The sequence below is a fragment of the Polyodon spathula genome, chromosome 13, assembly GCF_017654505.1.
Source record: "Polyodon spathula isolate WHYD16114869_AA chromosome 13, ASM1765450v1, whole genome shotgun sequence".
In the NCBI taxonomy this organism is placed as follows: Eukaryota; Metazoa; Chordata; class Actinopteri; order Acipenseriformes; family Polyodontidae; genus Polyodon; species Polyodon spathula.
This window is the reverse complement of record NC_054546.1, coordinates 25232297-25252263: the sequence shown is the minus strand read 5'-3', so window position 1 is coordinate 25252263 and position 19967 is coordinate 25232297. Positions and strand designations below refer to the sequence as shown.

At 43.8% G+C, this 19967-nt stretch overlaps 1 protein-coding gene across 4 annotated transcripts; it reads left to right on the top strand.

Annotated features, from left to right (window-relative positions):
* The first annotated feature begins 3453 nt into the window (after positions 1 to 3453).
* Positions 3454 to 18394, top strand: gnb3a (guanine nucleotide binding protein (G protein), beta polypeptide 3a). 4 transcript variants are annotated; one of them, XM_041269536.1, is made up of 9 exons: positions 3454 to 3525; positions 15270 to 15403; positions 15707 to 15852; positions 16076 to 16139; positions 16256 to 16418; positions 16647 to 16713; positions 17045 to 17246; positions 17390 to 17606; positions 17715 to 18394. In XM_041269536.1, the coding sequence occupies exons 2-9, from the start codon at positions 15347 to 15349 to the stop codon at positions 17819 to 17821; spliced, it is 1023 nt and encodes a 340-aa protein (XP_041125470.1). In that variant the 5' UTR covers positions 3454 to 3525; positions 15270 to 15346; the 3' UTR covers positions 17822 to 18394. The 4 variants fall into 4 exon arrangements, with proteins under 4 accessions (XP_041125470.1, XP_041125472.1, XP_041125471.1 ...); XM_041269537.1 differs by lacking the exon at positions 3454 to 3525 and adding an exon at positions 13747 to 14752; XM_041269538.1 differs by lacking the exon at positions 15270 to 15403 and having other exon boundaries at positions 17715 to 18393.
* Positions 18395 to 19967: the final 1573 nt, after the last annotated feature.

Genomic DNA, 19967 nt, shown 5'->3' with positions numbered 1-19967 from the left:
CACAAGCAGACAAACAAACAGACAGAGACAGGTAGGCAGACAAGACAGACAGACAGGCAGGCAGGCAGGCAGGCAAACAAACAGACAGACACAGCACCACTTGCCACAGTGCCTATAGAAAGTCTACCCACCCCTTTCAAAATGTTCACCTTTTGTTGCCTTTTAGCCTGGAATTAAAATGCATCATTTAAGCATTATTGCTAACATATTTATTTATTGGGATCTTACTCTTTCTTATTATAATTTATCTGGACATAGACCGTGTTGTATTGAGTCAGACTCAAAACTTGTTGTTGGAGGCGGGGCGTCATTCAAGCAGGCAGGCAGTGGATTGGCTGTTGTGGAAAAAACTGAAACAGGGTTGGCACTTTCAAAAGAACTCTGGAACAAAGTTATTGAAAGGCACAAATCAGGGGATGGGTAGACAAAAATATCAAAGGCCTTGAATATCCCTTGGAGCACGGTCAAGACGATTATTAAGAAGTGGAAGGTGTATGGCACCACCAAGACCCTGCCTAGATCAGACCGTCCCTCCAAACTGGATGACCGAGCAAGAAGAAGACTGATCAGAGAGGCAACAAAGAGGCCAATGGCAACTTTGCAAGAGCTACAGGCTTTTATGGCCAAGACTGGTCAAAGTGTGCATGTGACAACAATATCCCAAGCACTCCACAAATCTGGCCTGTATGGTAGGGTGACAAGAAGGAAGCCATTACTCAAGAAAGCCCACCTTGAATCCCGTTTGAAGTATGCAAAAAAAAAAAAAAAACACTCAGGAGATTCTATAATTATGTTTGGTGCAACCACCCAAAGAACACCATCCCTACTGTGAAGCATGGTGGTGGCAGCATCATGTTATGAGGATGTTTCTCATCGGCAGGGACTGGGGCACTTGTCAGGATAGAAGGGAAAATGAATGGAGCAAAGTACAGAAGTCCTTGAGGAAAACTTGCTGCCCTCTGCAAGAAAGATGAAACTGGGACAGAAGTTTACCTTTCAGCATAACAACGACCCAAAGCACACAGCCAAAGCTACACTGGAGTGGCCAAGGAACAAAAAGGTAAATGTCCTTGAGTGGCCCAGTCAGAGCCCCTCAATGCTCCCCAAAGCACTTGAAAGAGTTTGAACAGTTTTGTTAAAAAGAATGGTCAATATTGCCAAATCTAGGTGTGCAAAGTTCTTAGAGACCTATCCCAACAGAATCACAGCTGTAATTTCTTGCTTCCACCAAGGGGGTGGAGACTTATCCAATTATGACCTTTCAGTTTTGTATTTTTAATATATCATTTTTTTCTCAATAAAACTTCTTTCCCTTAAGAAAATAAGAAAGTTTACAAACGAGAGGAGGCCATTCGGCCCATCTTGCTCGTTTGGTTGTTAGTAGCTTATTGATCCCAGAATCTCATCAAGCAGCTTCTTGAAGGATCCCAGGGTGTCAGCTTCAACAACATTACTGGGGAGTTGATTCCAGACCCTCATGATTCTCTGTGTAAAAAAGTGCCTCCTATTTTCTGTTCTGAATGCCCCTTTGTCTAACCTCCATTTGTGACCCCTGGTCCTTGTTTCTTTTTTCAGACTGAAAAAGTCCCTTGGGTTGACACTATCAATACCTTTTAGAATTTTGAATGCTTGAATTAGGTCGCCACGTAGTCTTCTTTGTTCAAGACTGAACAGATTCAATTCTTTTAGCCTGTCTGCATATGACATGCCTTTTAAGCCCGGAATAATTCTGGTTGCTCTTCTTTGCACTCTTTCTAGAGCAGCAATATCTTTTTTATAGCGAGGTGACCAGAACTGCACACAATATTCAAGATGACGTCTTACTAGTGCATTGTACAGTTTTAACATTACTTCCCTTGATTTAAATTCAACACTTTTCACAATGTATCCGAGCATCTTGTTAGCCTTTTTTATAGCTTCCCCACATTGTCTAGATGAAGACATTTCCGAGTCAACAAAAACTCCTAGGTCTTTTTCATAGATTCCTTCTCCAATTTCAGTATCTCCCATATGATATTTATAATGTATATTTGTATTTCCTGCATGCAGTACCTTACACTTTTCTCTATTAAATGTCATTTGCCATGTGTCTGCCCAGTTCTGAATCTTGTCTAGATCATTTTGAATGACCTCTGCTGCTGCAACAGTGTTTGCCACTCCTCCTATTTTTGTGTTGTCTGCAAATTTAACAAGTTTGCTTACTATACCAGAATCTAAATCATTAATGTAGATTAACAGTGTGGAGTATGGTGTGTAGATAAGTGGGAAAAAAATCCTTATTTAAATGTATGAAACTCTGAGGCACTGACACAACAAAATGTGAAAAAAGTTCAAGGGGGTGTCAATGGTCTATAGGCACTGTATCTCTACTCACACAATGACTCATATGTCGGTTTCAAGGAGGGAGGAAGCTTGTGTCTCTACAACTGAAACCCATCCCTCTGAGGGGAATGAAAACAGACTGGACTGTCAGCAAGCTCCTCGCATTGTGTGCAGAGAGTGCAGAGAGATGGGATCTTATCAGGGAGACTCAGAGTGGAAGTAATAAAGAGACGGGATCAGGGTTTTGGCAAGTCAAGCCTTTTGACCCCATTACCTGATCCTTTTGGCTAAACGGCTTTATCTCTTACCCCTTTATCCACTGGCTCAGCTGATCTAATTTCTCGTTCATCTGGCCAGAGAATGGGGGGGGGGGGGGGGGGGGCAGAGAGAGCAGCGAGAGGCAGAGGGTTATATACATACACAGGTCCATAGACAGACAGACTGACACACACACACACTCATGCACATAGACACATACACACACACAATGACACACAAACACACACTCACACTCACAAACACGCACACACACAGACCCAGGGAGATTGTAATCCTCTCAGGGGGTTAACCCTCATTCAGAATGTCACCCTTTCATTCAGAATGTCAATGTCTCAGCTTGTGTGAGTCTCAATGAGTGTGTGTTTCAGCGAGTTTGTGTGTCTCAGTGAGTGCATGTATGTCTCAGTGTGTGTGTCTCAGCGAGAGAGTGGGTCCCAGTGAGTGTGTGTGTGTCTCAGTGAGTGTGCGCTGATCTATATCTTTATCCCAGTCAAACTCATCTGTTTTTAATTCTAGTTCTCTCTCCTGCTTGTCACGGTTCTAGTATTAAGAGTTTCTTGACAGTTTTGAATTGTTGTTTTGTTAAAATATATAATAATAGAACTCACAATGTAAGAGTTTATTGAGGACATTAATTTACAGAATCTTACTTTGATACTAGGGTACATGGAGAGACCCGAAAGTCTTATGATTTTAGTCGTGTTTGCGCCTGTCTGCATGTAAAACTCCACTCTCTAGCGCCAGGGATTATGCGGAGAGAGAGAGAGAGAGAGAGAGAGAGAGAGAGAGAGAGAGAGAGAGAGAGAGAGAGAGAGAGAGAGAGAGAGAGAGAGAGAGAGAGAGAGAGAGAGAGAAGGATCTGACAGCTACAGAGTTGAATAAAGGAGTGTGAAGGCGAGAGGGGACTGCGTTGTTTGTATTCAGGTGAGTGGCGACGTTTCCTGCAGTTTATTAATTTGACAGCTTGAAAGAGAGAACTAATAAAGCTGCTCTGCCTGTCGGCTCAGAACGTTTAAACGGCTTCGAGTAGTTTTACCCTAACCTCTCATGCAGAGCCGCTTTTGTTTTTTTTGCATCGCTGCCTTTGAACTCACTCTCGCTGTTCGGATCGGGTTGTGTTGTGTTGTTGCTGATCTGCAATACCTCGCGCTCACTGCAATAGTCCACAAAAACTTTTTATTCAAATTTAAACGTTTTGAAACAGGCTGATTTTCAAAAGGAGACGAGAAAACAGGTTGCAAAAGATCTTGGCAGATCCAAATAAGTTGCGAAATGTATTTTCAAAAGTATAAGTCAGTGGCGCATGGAACTGTAGGCTTGCGCTTTTTTGAAAATACACTCGCATTACAGTTTGTTGAGCAATTGAAATACATAATTGTTTATATTTTGCACATAATGCCTTATTTTCAAAATACGCAAAACACCAAAATACACTCGCTAATTAAGACATGCCCCCCTCGTATTATATAAACTGCGACCGCTGACAGGACTACTGAGCTGTAATTTACAATGAAAAATTCCTCGGCTGCAGCACGAGAGAGAAGGGATGAGGAAAAAACGACTCTACACTACCTATACCCAGGATATTTCATCCCCGTCGGACACTTTCAGATCTAACTATAAAACAAGTTCTGTGTAGATACAGATCAGATACAGGCGCTGTAACAGAGCAGTCACTCTATACCTGTACCTGTAAAGCTTACAGCAGCCACGCAACGGGTGCCATCCAGACAACAGCTGGGGACAGATCAGGCATGTGTCAGTCTTCTATGTCTTGACTGATGACAAAGATGCACTTTTCCATAGGGCAAAGGTATTATTTACTTCCAGTTGGGGATGTGGAACAAAATAGAACCAACACAAATATTATCAGTTGCCTGGCTTCCCAGACGTGCTCGGTGTAATACACATGTTACAATATACCCAGATTCAAGGAATGAAAACATCATCATTCTTTAACTGTGCAAGTTTCACGTGATTCTCAATGTATTGTCACGGGTGTAGTTGCGAAGTACCCTGGCTCATGCCAAGATTAGTTTAGAAGGAGAATAGTGCATTGCTCAGAAAATTCGAACAGGATCTTATAAGTAGAGGCTGGCTAATTTTAGAATATTTTAAACAAATAATTAACATATGACCATTCGAAAACGTATGTAACAAACGCATATTAATGTTTAACATTTTTATTATGATTTTTTACAAACATACATACATATTCAGATATTGCATGTAAAGAATATGAATATTAATATTGCATCAGAGAATATATTGTGATATTGAAATACATTAAGGATTGTTTTTTTCTATAGGCACGCTGTATTATTATTATTATTATTATTATTATTATTATATATTATTATTATTATTATTATTATTATTATTATTATTTAGCAGACGCCTTTATCCAAAGCACTTACAGAGACTAGGGGGTGCATCACAACTTTATCCCAGAATCTTTTTTAGACTTATTATTTGACCTTTTTATGGAAAATGTTACGTTTTTTTCGGTTATATCCTTCCGTATTTTAAATTTAGCAGTGGCTCTGGAATTTTTTGCCGAAAATAACAGTTTTATTTGTTAAAATATCATCGAGCAAATGCGCAACTTGGGTGGCTAAGAATGTATTTTTCTTTTCTTTTTTTCAATTGTTGCTACTACATGTGCGCGATGCTTTCCAGTTAAATGGACGTCCAGACTATTGAAATGTGACTAATTGGCTTGTTAATAAACCTGCAAATCAATTGTCGTTTAAATTAAATGAGTCATAAGCAGGAGTCGCAAAGGGCGTTGCGCGTATAAATTGACTTGCCACCGTTGAAAATCAAGATATTATTTGTTGGCAAAAAAACAAAAACAAATAAAAAAACAACTTGCACTGTAAATTCAGGGTGACCTCTATTTTCTCTCTGAAAATGCGCCTTCTGAAAATCTGCTAATGGATTAGGCTCGCGGGTTCAACTCAGATTAACTACTCGGTGTCTTTCAGGGAAAATCTGTTCGAAAAAAGGTTGTAATCTGATTAACACTAAAGCCTAGATTTACAAAAGGATTGCGCATGTTTCACGACTGTAAAACGGGTGCTGAAGGTTATGAATTCTTGGACAAGCAATGGCATAAACACACAATTAAAACGTGATTTGTGGGGGCAATGTCTCTGTGCACTTTAGTCCTTGATGCATATGCAATTCTATATATGCATGTGTAATTCTGGGGTGTTTTTGAACGAAACCGCTAAAATTGTGTGATCTCAGTTTGTAAATTGTGGTTTATAATACCTTATTGTTTTGCAAACTCCAATTTTCAATATATGTTTCATAAGTTACATGACAAAAAACAAAAAAAGTCTGCAAATAGAGAATATAGAATCCATGTAAAAAAAAATGTCTCCCCACAGTGATAAGGCAAGGTTCCAACGAGAGCCTTTACTACTAGAGTGTAGATATTATTATAAGAAGACGGTGGGGGAGATGAAGAAAAGATGGAACGATATTTGGAGGGGCAGGAAAGAGAAAGTCTTATTATACATGTAATACAATGAGGGTTCCTCCTCCACAGTTTAGTAATGTTTACAGAATGTATGTTTTGTTAATATGGCATTCTGGTATTTAACAATACTGATTCAGGCAGTATTGTTAAATTTGAGTTTGAAAGAAAATGGTGAAAAATGGACAGAGGGACAGATGACAGTTAGTTTGTAGCTAGAGCACATACAGTACAGCTGGTTGTAGGCACATCTGAATAATGTAGCTATATTATAGACCATACAGATATGCTATAAAATCACGCATAAAGTCAGAAATACAGACATACATAAGAAATAGGAGAGTTGTAACTGCATAAGAATTTAAGAAGATATGTCGTAGTTAAACTGAAGACTCATATGAAGGTGTATGGAGTTATTGTTGTTAAGAACATAAGAACATAAGAAAGTTTACAAACGAGATGACGCCATTCAGCCCATCTTGCTCATTTGGTTGTTAGCAGCTTATTGATCCCAGAATCTCATCAAGCAGCTTCTTGAAGGATCCCAGGGTGTCAGCTTCAACAACATTACTGGGGAGTTGATTCCAGACCCTCACGATTCTCTGTGTAAAAAAGTGCCTCCTATTTTCTGTTCTGAATGCCCCTTTGTCTAATCTCCATTTGTGTCCCCTGGTCCTTGTTTCTTTTCTCAGGTCGAAAAAGTCCTTTGGGTCGACATTGTCAACACCTTTTAGAATTTTGAATGCTTGAATTAGGTCGCCACGTAGTCTTCTTTGTTCAAGACTGAACAGATTCAATTATTTTAGCCTGTCTGCATGTGACATGCCTTTTAAACCTGGAATAATTCTGGTCGCTCTTCTTTGCACTCTTTCTAGAGCAGCAGTATCTTTTTTATATCGAGGTGACCAGAACTGAACACAATATTCAAGATGAGATCTTACTAATGCATTGTACAGTTTTAACATTACTTCTCTTGATTTAAATTCAACACTTTTCACAATGTATCCAAGCATCTTATTGGCCTTTTTTATAGCTTTCCCACATTGTCTAGATGAAGACATTTCTGAGTCAACAAAAACTCCTAGGTCTTTTTCATAGATTCCTTCTCCAATTTCAGTATCTCCCATATGATATTTATATGCACATTTTTCTTCATCTAATTAGTCTTATAAAATAGGTCATTATTTTGGCGCTGAGTGCGGCCGTACTGAACACACACATTATGTGGCTTTTTGCAGTTGGTTTTTCCCCCTTATAAATTTGGGCCTAAGAGGTTTTTTTTGCAGGTTAGCGGGCAGTGAGGGTGTGGGGAAACTGTTAAAAACATCAAGAAGAAAGCCAATTACAAAGAATTTATACAAATACATTATTGTTTTGTGTAATTTATATCTTCAGTGGCAAGCCACATAGACAGTGCACAGCAATGGCAAAGCAGACACACAGATGGTTTTGTAACATACTATGGGGTAATGGTAGCACAGACAGCGTTCCCTCTAAGGCAAACATGCACGCATTTTTCGCAGTAACTGGCAACAACCTTCGCACTCAGTTTACTAACTTTTGCAAGTTATTATCATAAATATCAACCTCAATCGAGACTCCAGCCTCTCGAGGTAAACCTATTATTTTGAGACCATTTGTGCAAAGCATTAACATAAGCATATTTGTGTCTGTCTTGCAGCTGATTCTCTGATTTTCCTCTGTAAAAATGCACGTCACATTAGTGCAGAGCTCACTCAGGCATCAGCAAATCTACTGTATATAGGGTGGGCGATGCAGGCTTCTAGCGATTATGCCTATAGAGTGCTGCTCATGAACTTTACAGTTCCCTTTCAATTCGAAGACGATCACTACTATATTAAGTATAGGATATTCCTGACCTTCGGATAAGTATTGCTGAGCTCTCTATACCAGAGCTGCCGAAAGGCCCCTTCCTGGAATGATGCACTCAGTCCCGCCTACCGAGGGAATAAAACCATCACTCACAGGCAGATCCTCCTCTTTTTCCCTCTCAAGATGGTAAGTTAAGACCTCTGTGTTGAGCTGAGCGTGTTGATAGAAAAGAGCTTTGCGAGTTGATTCGAGTCGGTTGTATTTCCCTTGCATTCGTGCTGAAAGCCAGCTTGCTGCTTTCCTGGAATTGATGACTTAAAAAGTGCTTTTTGCCTTACTGTCAGTGGCCTCCCCGTTTGCGTAGTAGGCAGCTCTCTTTATATCTATCTGTCATATGTGAGTGATTGCCTGTGCAGTCCTCTGAGAATGATTGTCTTTTCTTCCTGTACTCTCTCTCTCTTTACTATCTTTCTACAGTGTTTTATTGTCTGCTTAAACTTGCCCACTGCGGCTTCGGCCCTGCGCCCCCCCCGGTATACGTTATGCGCTGACCAGGTGTGTGTGTTGACCATGTGGTTAGGGTAGGCACATTGCGTAGCAGCCCCCTGGTGCTGCGGTACCATGGCGCATGCATAGCCCATAATATATATTATCTCGGGGCACAGGTGCCCAGCACCTCAGCGACAGTGCCCTCAGTACTTAGTGCATGTGTGCACACGTGCTGATACCTCTATCACGCTAGTGTGGTAAAGCACGTTACGCAGTGCACGGTACCTGGTGCGCACGGCACTTGGGATGTAAGGTGCAAGCAGTGCACATTGCACTAGTTGCATAGGCACTACTCAACCTAGCGTATAGCTCACAGTGCTGCACAGTACTCAATGTAAAACAGGATACTCGGTGTGCACGGGGCTCAGCATATATGGTGCATGCAGTGTACAACAGTGCACAGTGCACACGTAAACAGGTACTACACTAGTGCTCATAAGGTCCTGCACCCTTGCTGCAACACTAGTGGGGGTACACACTACGTTAACACAGTGTTCAACGCAGAGTAAGCAGTGCTTCAGTTCTAATGCATAAAGCCAGGCCTATGTCTGGGTCCCATCCCTGTACGGTCTTCAAGTAGTGTTTATGGTACTGTTTACACAGTGCTTGGTAGGCAGGTGACTAGTACGTGAGTGTGTATAGCGCCCTCGGGTGCTCTGCGCATGAGGTGCCTCATTGCCCTTTGCCTGTAGACGGTGCTCCACTTCGCTATAGGCTACGTGCTGCCCCGGTTGTGTGACTGCATGTAGTCTAAGCTAGACACCACTGTTCAGTTCCCTTTCAATTCAAAGATGGTCATCAGACATCGTTTATGGGATATATGCCTGCCTATTGGTACGTGTCACTCTGCTCTTACTATCAAAACTGCCGATAGGCCCCCCCTTCCCTCGATGACCTCCTTGGTCCCGCCTACCAAGGGAATAAAATCATCATGCAGGGAAGGATCAACCTCTTTTCGCTTCTCAAGTTGGTAAGGTAAGACCATCTGTGCTGCATTGAGCCCTTTTTATTACTTTATTTTATTAGAGCGCTGTGTTGAGCTTGCTGCTAGTTCCCTTGCACTTTGTGCTGAAAGCTGTCAGTAGCTGTAAGCAGTCGCTCTGCAGCTAGTCCTCTGCGCAACCCAGCGCAAGGATGCGCAGCACAATCAAAACAACAAGGCCCTGACCGGTGGGCAGAAGGTGGCTGGTGGGCTAACTCAATAACGGGGACAAGGCAAGCCCAGCCCTGGTGGAGTAACAGTGCTCTCCCAAGTAAAAAAGGGTGAAAGACACACGCTTACTCCTTTAAAACCAATACTGCACAGGCAGTCGACTCACAGACGACAGACAGTAAAAACAAGGCAGCCTGCAACCCAAGCAAGCAGGTGCTGAAGGTACAGTATTAGAAAGAGAAAAAAGGGCTACGATTTAGGAGCTACTGATTCTGTGAAAGTGGCAAGCCAGCTTTCAGCACGAAGTGCAAGGGAACGAGCAGCAAGCTCAACGCAGTGCTTTTAAGTAATAACCTACCTTTTTAAGTAAACACCTACCAATAGGCAGGCATATATCCCATAAACGATGTTTGGTGGCCATCTTTTCTTTCAGGGAACCAGGTTTATGCTAAGTAAACTAACGTTACTACACTGTGTTTACTCTTTTTCTGGGTAACAGCCTACATCACTTTGAGATTGCAGTCTGCTTAAAACCTTACAGCGCTCTCTATTTTGTGTTTTCCTCTGCTATTGCAGTTTAAAAAGAAAAAGAGACGCGTGATCCTCCACTGGACCCTGGCTCTTCCGTGCCCTGCTGTGGAGTTGGCTCTGCTGGACTGCCTCAGCTCCCCTCGGTGCGCTTAAAAATTTCAGTTCACCCGAGTTGCCTTAGTGTCTGTTGTATTACCCTCACAGCTTGCTGTTGTGTGCGTGTGACTGCACGCGGACCATGGTGCAGCACCATGCGCTCCCCTGTACTGCTCTCCTGATTGCTTACCGCAGCCACTTGAGCCTGTGTATCCACCCCGGTATATGTTATGCACTACTCCGGGTTGTATTGAATTCACGAGGTTAAGGCTGGACACCTCTCAGTGCTTCGGCACCCTCTGTGCTATTGACATGCCTCATTGCTTAGCGCCACAGCATGTCAATAGCACCTGCACTCTGTGCCCCCGATGCTTCGATGCACCAGCAGTGTATTCTACCTCACTCAGTTTCCTCAGTGCTTCAGCACCCTTTGTGCCTGAGTGCTTCAATATATGGCTGAGACGTACGCAGCATTGGGAGCCCCTGGCCAGGCAGCAGGCTCAAGCCCTCGCTGTGGCCCCAGCTCAGCCGATAATGTCCCGGAGCTGACCCCGCCTGTACTGGTGGTCGCCCCAGATGTTACAGAACCAGATTTCAGCTTTGCTGAGGAAGACCATGATGCAATTATGTTGCGGCCTCATGGTAAAGTGGCTCTTTCCTTCAAAAGCAGCCCCAACCTCCCCTGACCATTACTTTGACACAGCTGTTGAGGAATTACTGCAACACCCAAACCGAGAACGCAAGGCGCCTCGGCAGGCAAAGAACAAGATGCTGGTGTCCGCTGTATTTGCCAGGCTGTCCGGCCAGGCAAATGGTTTATCACACTGGACCAAAAGAATGCAGATTCCAGTTCCTATGCATCCAGCGCACAGGAAGTATCTCCGCTTCGCCTTACAGGGGAGCGTCCTAAGTTTTCTGTGCTGTGATTTGGCCTCTCCTTAGCCCCCCGCATGTTTTCAAATTTCATGGATGCCATCCTAGCTCCCTGCTGCTGCAAGTGATCAGGTTGATGAATTACCTGGACCACTGGTTGATCTGGCCAGTCACAGGAAGGAGCAGTGGCCCACATAGTGATTTGTGATGAAGCATCTGTTTGAGGTTGGGTCTCACCCTCAAAGATGCCAGAACCAATTAGTACAGGTGTGAAGTACAATATACTTGAGTCTCCGGCTGGATTCCCTTCGATGCAAGCCTACCTGTCAGACAACAGAGTAGCTGCCATTCGCAACTGTCTGGCCCTGTTCAACAAGGGTTCACAGTACAATTGGTGTTGTGTTAAAAACTATTGGGTCTGATGGCCATGTCTTCACCACCCACCTAACTAGGGTTACTCCACAAGCTCCCAATCTAAGTGTGGCTCAGTGCCTTCAGCTGTACCCCAAGTGTGACAGAACACCATCAGCTGTCCGTGGAGGCAAGCCTCTCACCTGAGCGAAGGCGCAAGGATAAGAGTGATACACAACCATCAATTGGTGATGACAGACGCACCCAACTCTGGTTGGGGGTGCGGTCTGGGTAGGTAGAGGAGTTCGCGAATTCTGGTCAGATCGCTGGACATCCCTGCCCATAAATTTGTGGAGCTGAAAGCAGCCCATGAGTGGCCCAAAGCATTTTTGTATGCTTTCCTGCTTATACTGCTGCTCCCAGCTTTTCTCGAAAAAGTGAGGTTAGAAAAGCGTCCGTTCTCATAGTGGCCCCCAAGTGGCCCAGGGGAGTATGGTTTTCGGCCTTCCTGCATGCGCATTTGGGAGGATGGCAGCAGGGTGTTTCTGTGCACCAACCCTGCTTTCCTCCCAAAGGTGATCACAGCCTTCCACATTTGTCTGTGGAATAGGAGTCCTTCCTTCCACCTGTTTGCTTCAGCAGAGGAAGATTGAATTTCTTCTGCCCAGTGGGGGTATTGAGATGCTACGTGCATAGGACAAGAGCTCCATGTCAATCTGACCAGTTCTTTGTCTGTCATGGGACACGGACCCTAGGACATCCCCTCTAAGATTGTGGACACAGTCTTGACTGCGTATAATGGTGCTGCCTTGCCCCCAGCAGGTAGGGTAGCCGCACACTCCCACTAGAGGGTTGGCTACATCTTAGACCCTTTTCAAAGGTGCCTCAAAGTCTGACATTTGTATTGTGGCTAGCTGGGCTACGATGCATACTTTTTCCAGGTTCTACCGTATTAACATGGTAGACCCTGCCTTACCTTCTGTAGGCACATGGGTCCTTGAGGGTGTAAGTTCTCACTGCTAACCTCAGGGTTAGGCAGGTAAACATTATCCCATACCTAATGTAGTGGCCATCTTCGAATTGAAAGGAAACGTTTTAGGTTACTTACCGTATAACCCTGGTTCCCTGAAAGAGAAGATGACCACCACCACCCACGAGGTCGCTTCAGTTGCCCTCACGGGTTTGATGGAAAAAAGGCTCTTCCTGCGAGTCCCAGGAAGGGGCCTTTCGGCAGCTCTGGTATAGAGTTCAGCAATACCTACCCGAAGGGCAGGAATATCCCATACATAATGTACGGTAGGTAACCTAACGTTTCTAACTTGTCATATAATTGAATACTAAAATCAGTGAAGCACAATCTTCCTGCATTGTTTAAAAGTATACGCTGGTAAACATAAGTAAAAATCACAATACTCACACTTTGATGGTTTTTGTTTTATTTCCCTTTTAAAAAACAACCATTTCAGAAATCATCTCAAAGTTTTGAAACTGGTAAAAATGTAAAAGCACATTAGTTGAAAATACACATTTAAGTGTATAGTAATTGAACAAGACATACAATGAATATTTCTTTTTCGACTTTATTTGACTTCACTCTATGTCTCTGCTGAAACTCAACATGGCGGCTGCACCAACGAAGAAAAAAAAAAAGCAATGTTTCAGTAAGACAGAGCTAAAAGAAATCTGATTATATATATATATATATATATATATATATATATATATATATATATATATATATATATAAAAGAGGATGGTACGATAGTATTCTTAAAGTTTTGCTGTAATTCACGTGATCATGTACGAGTCAATATAATTAAATATAATGCCAATCATAAACACGTAGAAAATTAACTTCTGTGTTCGTGGAAGACTGTAAATGTGATTCTCACAACTGTGCTGGACATTTGGTTTTCTGAAATGTTGTTATATAATTCTTAGGTTTTTCTGCTTATTGTAATGCCAGCAATGAGCCAAGTGATGTCTATAACCATAATGAAAGGTTTGAGGTGTCTTCAGATGCTTTACTTACTATTACAGCAACAAGAGCGATTGAAAAAAAAAATTGTGGTAATATTTATTAAATGTACTTATTTTTAACTACCTGACAGGGCTGCATAGGATCAGCAGATGATACAAAATCAGAGGCAGAGCCACAGTAAATGTCTTGTTTAAATTTAAAATAAATTGTAAAATTGTTGAGATACTTGTGTTGGAATATTGTTTCAAAATTGTATAATGCAACAAAAACGTATTAAAAGGATTAATGCATGGCCAAAGGTTTCTCACTGATAATGTACCCTTTCTCAGTCAAAATGGCAAGTTTCTCAATATCTAAAAATCACTGAGCATGAGGGAACATTGAGCACTAGTATAGGCAGCTACAGTGGGATAAGACATGCCCCTAGTCATTCTCTCTCTCAAGCAAATGTAGTCAAATATAATGTTGACAGGTGTTTTGTGGGATTAGTGGATGAGAGGAAAAGAAGAAAAAGAAACTGAATAAAAGAAAGAATTTCCTAGCGGTGAGAATATTTACCAACTACACTCGAAAACGAACAGTTTATTTTTGTTTGGTAATTCTAAATGTGCAGCTATTGAGTTTCTATGGATAAAGTGCTGTTATAAACCACGGATACATACAGCTTTATAGGAAAGAGCTCCACTCAACACTGCAGAGCTCTATAGAGGTCTATAGGAAAGAGAACTCAACACTGTAGAGCTGTATAGATGTCTATAGGAAAAAGAACACCACTCAACACTGCAGAGCTGTAAACTATAAGCATACGCTCTGTAATATCTATGCCCATTTGTATTGTATCATTACTCATCCAGCCTGTGCTCCTGTGCAGTTCCTCGGTGCTGCACGGGTTCATGTTTTAAGTGGTTGTTTTTGTGCTGGTTGTCTATTTGATTTGCATGTTTTGTGAGGTTATGGAAATGCGGCCGGTTCGTGTCAATTGCTGTAAACAGCAAGGAATTGTATTTACATTGCGTATGCAAAACACATGGAAACCAGTGAGTGACGCAGGAGCAAAGGAGATGGGTTCAAACACAAGACACTGGAGAGAGGGAGGGAGAGCAGGAGACAGGTTCAAACACAAGACACAGGATAGAGAGGGAGGACAGAAGACGGGTTCAAACACAAGACCCAGGAGAGAGGGAGTACAAGACGGGTTTAAACAAAAGATACAGGAGAGAAGGAGCACAGGAGACGGGTTCGAGCACAAGACAAAGGATTGGCAGGGAGAGGGAGCATCCACAAGACTCATCTGACAAGTGTATACATCTTTGTGTTAATTGATTGCTGACAACATCACTGTCGTAGAAAATAAATTAATTCTGCTGCTTGCTGTGCCGCTTCTTCCTAAAGTCTTGTACCTGAAACCTGGCTACAGGGCAGCCTGGCTTTAACATTGGGGTATTTGGGAGGGAAACAGTCTGCTTTAAGATTGGGGTCTATGGGGGCGGGCAGGCTGTCTTTGAGCTGAGATTTAAAGACAACCTCCGACGATTATATTCTGTGAAGGGCATATTCTCAAATATCAACTGACATTTATATTCAGAATTGTCACCAATCGCTCTTGACAGTGACATGCAAGGGGGGTTACTATACTGTGAGGGGAATGGAAACAAACTGGACTTAAGGAGGAATTGTACTGTGTGTCTGTGTCTGTCTGTTTGTCTGTAAATACATCAGTACCAAGTACATCACATTTCACCTACAGCCACTATAGGACCATGGAAGACCTGAAGTGTGACCGACAGACATTCTCAACTTCCTTATTCCTTTTCCAGGTTCTTTCGGTGAAGTCACTTCCCGCCTGTTTTTTTTCTGCCATTGCCCTCAGTAACCACCCCTAGCAACCGTTGCCATGGGAGAACTTGAGCAGCTTCGCCAGGAAGCAGAATTGCTGAAGAAGCAAATTGAGGTGAGAGGGACTGGGAAGGTGCCAGTCTGTCCTGGAGGACTGGGAGATAGAGACCTCTCCTTGCAGACCCTACTGCTTCTCTCCGTGCGGACCCTGCTGCTCCTCTCCGTGCGGACCCTGCTGCTCCTCTCCGTGCGGACCCTGCTGCTCCTCTCCGTGCAGACCCTGCTGCTCTTCTCTGTGCAGACCCTGCTGTGTGTGTTGTTCCGGTCTCCTCTCTGTTGATGGTGTATTCTCTGTGTGTGGTTCATGCCTCACGGAGTTGATTGTGTCTGTATTTTGTGTGTGTGTGTGTGTGTTCAGGAGGCACGTAAGGGTGTGGCAGACACCACTCTGGCTGAGTTAACGAGCGGGATCGAGGTGGTGGGGAGGGTCCAGATGAAAACCAGGAGGACTCTAAGAGGACACCTAGCCAAGATCTACGCCTTGCACTGGTCAACTGACTCCCGGTAACTAATTAGCTATTAACTAGATTATTAACCATGTAACTAACCAAATAGCTAGCTAGATAACTACACCTTGCACTGGTCAACTACCTCATGGTAAATTCAATAACCAGCTAACTAACAAACCAACTAACTAATCAACCCTATCTACACCATGCACTACTTTACAGATCTGCTGTAACAAAACATCCAATAACTCCCCCCCCTCTCTTCCCCCTCTCCTCAGGTTGATGGTCAGTGCCTCTCAGGATGGAAAGCTCATTGTCTGGGACACCTACACAACCAACAAGGTATAAAACAAACCAATCTGAAAAAATTGAAAAGAAACTACTAATGAAATTAGACAACTAATTCACCCCCTCCCTCTTACCTTCCCCCTTGCCCTCTCTTCCCCTCTTCCTCTCAGGTCAATGCTATTCCCCTGCGCTCCTCCTGGGTGATGACCTGTGCTTACGCTCCCTCTGGTAACTTTGTTGCGTGCGGTGGTCTGGACAACATGTGCTCCATCTACAACCTGAAAACCCGTGATGGGAACGTCAAGGTGAGCCGCGAGCTCACTGCACACTCCGGTGAGTCACACACACGCTCGCCATTAATACTGCTGCATTATGCTTTGCTGCAGCTTATAAAATCAGTCTTTCCATCTGCCTGTGTTCCACTGCACCTGTCCTGCCTCTCTGTCTGCAGCTTATAAAATCAATGTCTTTCTGTCTGTGTTCCATGGCACGCACCTGTCCCGTCTGTCTGCAACTTATAAAATCAATGTCTGTCTGTCTGTCTGTCTGTCTGTGTTCCAGGGTACCTGTCCTGCTGCCGCTTCCTGAACGACAATGAAATCATCACCAGCTCAGGAGACACCACCTGGTGAATACCAAGTGCTATGATTGGATGACAGGGAGCTCCTTTGGAGTGATGGCTCTACCACCACTCCCCTATAACATGAATATACACAATATAAAAACCAGCAAATAACAATTGCGCTCACCTGCTTGTGATATGGATTATTATTAGTAATGTTATTATTATTATTAGAACATGTAAAGTACTGCACTGGCATAAAATAGATACAGTTGTTATTTAATGATTACATGTAATTCCTCTGCACCCTCCTAACAGTATCTGCCTGTCTGCATGCGTGTCTGCTTGCCTGTTTGTCTGCATGCATGCGTGTCTGCCTGCTTGTCTCCCTGTGCAGTGCTGTCTGGGACATCGAGACTGGCACTCAGAAGACAGTGTTCATGGGGCACACAGGGGACTGCATGAGCCTGGCTGTGTCCCCCGACCTCAACCTTTTCATCTCAGGGGCCTGCGACTGGTCTGCCAAGCTGTGGGACTTGAGAGACGGGAACTGCAGACAGACCTTCATCGGACACGAGTCTGACATTAACGCCATCTGTGTGAGTCTGAGAGTGAGAGAGGGAGTGTGAGAAAGAGTGAGTAAGAGTTGGTAGAGAGAAAGTGAGAGTAAGAGTTGTGAGTGAAAGAGCGTATGTGGCAGTGCCCCAATGACAGCATTAACTGTCCTGACTCTCCCTCTCAGTTCTTCCCCAGTGGTAATGCAATCTGCACTGGCTCGGACGATGCCACCTGCAAGCTGTATGACCTGCGCTCGGACCAGGAGCTCACCTCGTACTCCCAGGAGAGTATAATCTGTGGGATAACCTCCATCTCCATGTCCCGCAGCGGCCGCATGATCCTCGCCGGCTACGATGACTTCAACTGCAACATCTGGGACACGCTGAAGGCCGAGCGGATTGGTGAGTGCAGCTCAGAGCCCGGTCACTCAGACCTGATAATGGAACCCTTATCAATCTTACTGTTCCAGGTGTGGACTGACTGTTCTCTCCCCCCCCTCCTCCTCTCAGGGGTGCTTGCGGGTCATGACAACCGGGTCAGCTGTATTGGTGTCAATGAAGACGGGATGGCAGCTGCTACAGGATCATGGGATAGTTTCCTGAAAATCTGGAACTAGAAGAAATGGGAGAGGAGGAGAGGGGAGAAGGGATCAAGGGAAAGATAAGAACAACTTCAGTCAGCTGAGAAGACTACATTTCCCACAGTTCTTTTCACCAGTAAAGGCAATCATTATCTGCTTGTCTACAGACATGGATTGTTGGAAATGTAGTCTTTGGTTTATTGGGCACTGTCCAGTCTTGATAGTGTCTCCTCACCAGTGTAGATGAGTCTCTCCCCGTCTCTACAATGCAACTGGGATTAAAAGGACGGGAATGTAAAATTGGGAAAAATGTAAATCTGGGAATTTTAATTTGTGTTTCACTATTTAAGGTAAATAACGTTTGTTGTTGAATATTATTATTATAAATAAATACACATAGTTAGGCAATGTTTATTTTCTTATACTCACAATTGATGATGTCACTGTCTTGTTTTCAGGGAAATTATTAAACAGCTTGTTAATAAAACAGCGCATTTCTGGGTAACCACTAATTTAACTAGTTATTTAATGTATCCATAATTTCAAAACAGCACAATCATGATTATAAGTGATGTAAAGCAATACTTATTAAAGACTAGTTGGCTGCATGTCGCCTACGTGTGGGTTTGTTATCCAGTCCTGTGGCACAGCTGCTAACTCCAGACCTCCACAAAGGGAAATGGGTGCTCTGTATTAGATTTTGCAGAGTTGTGTTTCGAAGGTTCCTCTGAATAGGAACCCAGTTTCACAATGTTAATGCAGATGTCTATGGTGTTTTATTAAGGGTGTGTTAGTGGGGTCCGTAGACCCAGGCACGAAACAGTCACATCTAGCAGTGTGCTGGCTATTTCAACAGCAGTGTCCTCAGAACACACTGCTAACAAGCAAACTCATTTGATGAATAACTTATCCTTGAAATGTTCAGAACTAAGAAATACTGAAAGAAACTGAATTAAGTCAATAACACGCCTTTTGACTCGAGCTCCACGTTGAGAAACACTCCCAAATTAAACTTTTAAACCGTAGAGAGACCACCAGAGACCCAGCCTGGATTCACAACTGTACAGAGACCACCAGAGACACAGTCTGGATTCACATACACACGATGGTTGATAACACCATTAAAATACAGCTTTTTATTTTACATACAACAAAAATAAAAATCAGACAGGACAGAAATATATACACACAAACTTCCAAAAATCAGAAAAACTGCAGCTGCACAGACAGTATACATAAATACAACAAAATATAGGATGAACAAGGCTTTAAATGGGAAGTGCGAAAGACTTTGCTCAGATTCCAGTGAGAGGGCTCCTCTGCACAGGAACTGAGTCTAGCTTCCCCAGCTCTCCAGATTTTCCTTGTTATGGTTCAGCCCTCGGCTTAGTGTAGGCTTCAGCACACCACCATCCTGGTCCAGCAGAAAGAGCCTTTTCTTCATCTGAAAACAGGCAGGGAGAGACAGGCTGAGCAAAGAACAGAGAAACAGACAGAGAGGCTGAGCAAAGAGCAGAGAGACAAACAGACAGACAGAGGCTGAGCAAAGAGCAGAGAGAGACAGGCATGCTGAGCAAAGAGCAGAAAGACAGACAGACAGAGTAGGGAAAGAGCAGAGACACAGAGGGGGAGGCTTACCTGGCTGTGCTGCTGGGGTAGGGTGTAAGGGGAGGGATACCCCGCTGTGCTGCGGGGGGGTTACCTGGCTGTGCTGTAGACCGCAGGGGAAGTTCAAGTCCGGGTGCTGAAGTATCTGCAGGGGGGAACGGTTCCCCTCCTCACTGCTGCTCAGCACAGATGCCTTGCTCCTGCGGGGACGAGTCTGCTGGGAGTCTCTCACTGCGATGGGGATGGAACTCAATCAGAATAAACACATTGCATTACACTGGATCTTAAAACACCACACAACCGCCATGCTCACCTTTGCCCTGTGGCGACCTCGTCATCGCAACACCAGCCTGGCCTAGGCACCCCATCACGTGACTCCCAGAAAGCTTTGTTGTGTCGAGGCCTATAAGAGCACCGGCTTCGCTGGGCTGCTCCTCTGGGGAAAGGAGCTGTGTGGTGTCCAGCAATGGGGTCACCCCATTAAGGGGGCTCTCTGACTTCGCCTCCTCCATGGTCAGGGGGAGGGTGTCCTCATCACTGCCGAGAGGAGACAGCGAGACGGGGTAGGCTCCCC